General features: G+C 53.5%; 1 protein-coding gene across 1 annotated transcript; it reads right to left on the reverse strand.

The window, feature by feature from the left end:
* Positions 1 to 1,112: 1,112 nt before the first annotated feature.
* Ktl (BTB/POZ domain-containing protein Ktl) lies at positions 1,113 to 1,862 on the reverse strand. The gene has a single exon (XM_084599869.1). The coding sequence runs from the start codon at positions 1,818 to 1,820 to the stop codon at positions 1,113 to 1,115; it is 708 nt and encodes a 235-aa protein (XP_084455995.1). The 5' UTR covers positions 1,821 to 1,862.
* Positions 1,863 to 2,115: the final 253 nt, after the last annotated feature.

Genomic DNA, 2,115 nt, shown 5'->3' on the forward strand with positions numbered 1-2,115 from the left:
AAACAGCCCCTTCTGCTTCCTGAATCTTGTGATGAATAGCACGCTACTAAACGAAACAACGATTTCCGCATCATTCATGGAAGAAAAATCTGCTGAGTGTTCTGCATTACGCTATCAGCCGATAAAGTCTATGCGAAATAAGTAACGTCTGTGTAGTGGCGCCCAAATTAAAATTTCGTCAACTTAAGGATAACAAAAGACTGATTGCGTGACACTGCAACAGTATATGAACTTCAATTCTCCTGAATTAGAGTAAAAGGAGCGTGAAAATACTGTGTACTCTATATTCCTTGTAGAATATAAATGAATAGAACTTTATATTATGAGAAAAAGACGAATTGAAATTATTAGTGACTTCACTAATAGGTACTTATAGTGCAGCATAGGATGAATACATTTATAATTGCAATGATGCAGAGTGAGCGAGAATTACTTAGTCATTTTGCAAAGGCGCAGACTCGAGTTTTTACCTTTGATTTTTACAGGTGTTTCTTGAAAGTCTGTTGGTCAACTCTATCGTAGCTGATTTGAAGAAAACTACGATGAGGATGACACTGATCGGCGCAACTTCAAACCGAACGGACCCAAGGCGGACAATATTTAATATACATTTGGCCGTGACTAACGAGAAATGGTTAGCCAATGCATTATATTTCTGCGCTTTAAATTAGATCACGCAGTTTAACATCGTAACGAGTGGCGGTTGGTGTAGAGCGAAGCATCACAATTTTTTTTCCTATACTACGCACAGTGCCGATGAACCAAACGGCTACGAACACATTCTTCAGTAGAACGTACCGTGCTTGTAACACTAATTAACTACTCTGTTTTTCCGAACTCAATGCTAATAACATTAGGGGCTATATTAATCACTCAGCCAGCTGCTTGCAAGCCCTCGATGAAAGCCGCGGCAAAAAAATGAAATGCCATGCTCGAGGGGGACACCCTGGCGCGAGATCATGATCAACGGCCGTCCGTCACGTCACCACGTTCGCGACCGGGGCGCAACAGGGGCGCTGCTGTCCAGGGAAACAAATGATATGCTCTGTCAGCCGGGTCTCCAGCCTCCACCGCCGTGGTTCCACGCCAGCCTGTCGCTTCTTGCGCCTTTCTTAAGGGCGCACGAACACAAACTCGTTGTAGTGGTTCCAGCGGTTTTCCTCTGAGTCGACGCCTGGCTTGAGTGGCTCGTTGCCGCCGCCGCACGAGGTGCCGGTACCGCAGGCGCACACGCAACGAAACCGCGACTCCTGCAGGCAGTCGAACGCCTGCTCGAGTGAGTTGTGCTTGAGGAAGAAACGGGAAGTGTAGCGATCGTCCTGGCCGCGGTCCGGGTCTCGAGATTCGTTCAGCGTGTCGCCGAACACCTCGCGACACATTGTCACCTTGCCGCAGATGAGGATTCGTGTCAGCTTGCGGAACTTGACGTCGGCCAACCCGTCGCGGCCGAATGCGAAGGTGCCTCGGTAGCCGAGCGTGATGTACCCCGGCTGGCCCGGGAAAGGACCCACGCTGACCGGCACGTCGGACGTGGCCGACAGGCAGGTGACCAGGGCGTCCAGCCCGAAGTGCGCCGCTTCGGCCTTGAGCCTTGCCAATTCGCGGAACTCTTCCGGGAGCAGCAGGCGTCCGTCACGCAGAAAGTCTAGGATGAAACGGAATAGGGGCCCGTCTCTGTCGACGAATACGCGGCCCTGCGAGTCGCGCGGACCCGAGTCTACCAGGTCGGTGAGCACCGGGCAGCGGGACAGCGTCTCTCGAGACGCGGCATACGTCGTGCCGCCCACGTTGAGATCGACGACCACGGAGGAAGACGACATGGTGCCAGCTGTTGTCGTCGTTCGAACGTTTCTCTCCGCGGGTTCTTTGCGTCCGGCGGTGGGGCAGTCGGCGCGCGCAAATAGGCAGACCTCTTCCCCTTCCTCCGCCACTGCTGGGCCCTCCTCGAGATGCGCGCGCAGCCCGCTGGGGGGGGATCGATAATGGCTCGGCTGGAGTCTGACAGAACCCGGGCTGCTGGCACCGGGTCCATGCACCCCCCCCCCCTTCCCGAGCACCGCCACTTCCGAAAGGTCCTCCCTTCCACTGAGCCGCTCTGCAGCGCACTGCAGCCCT

This window comes from Amblyomma maculatum, chromosome 4 (genome assembly GCF_055883805.1).
Source record: "Amblyomma maculatum isolate TAMU_Amacu chromosome 4, ASM5588380v1, whole genome shotgun sequence".
NCBI lineage: Eukaryota > Metazoa > Arthropoda > Arachnida > Ixodida > Ixodidae > Amblyomma > Amblyomma maculatum.

What these genes read in the sequence shown, in the direction of transcription:
- Ktl (XM_084599869.1), bottom strand. Translation starts at nt 1,820, where the DNA reads ATGTCGTCTTCCTCCGTGGTCGTCGATCTCAACGTGGGCGGCACGACG.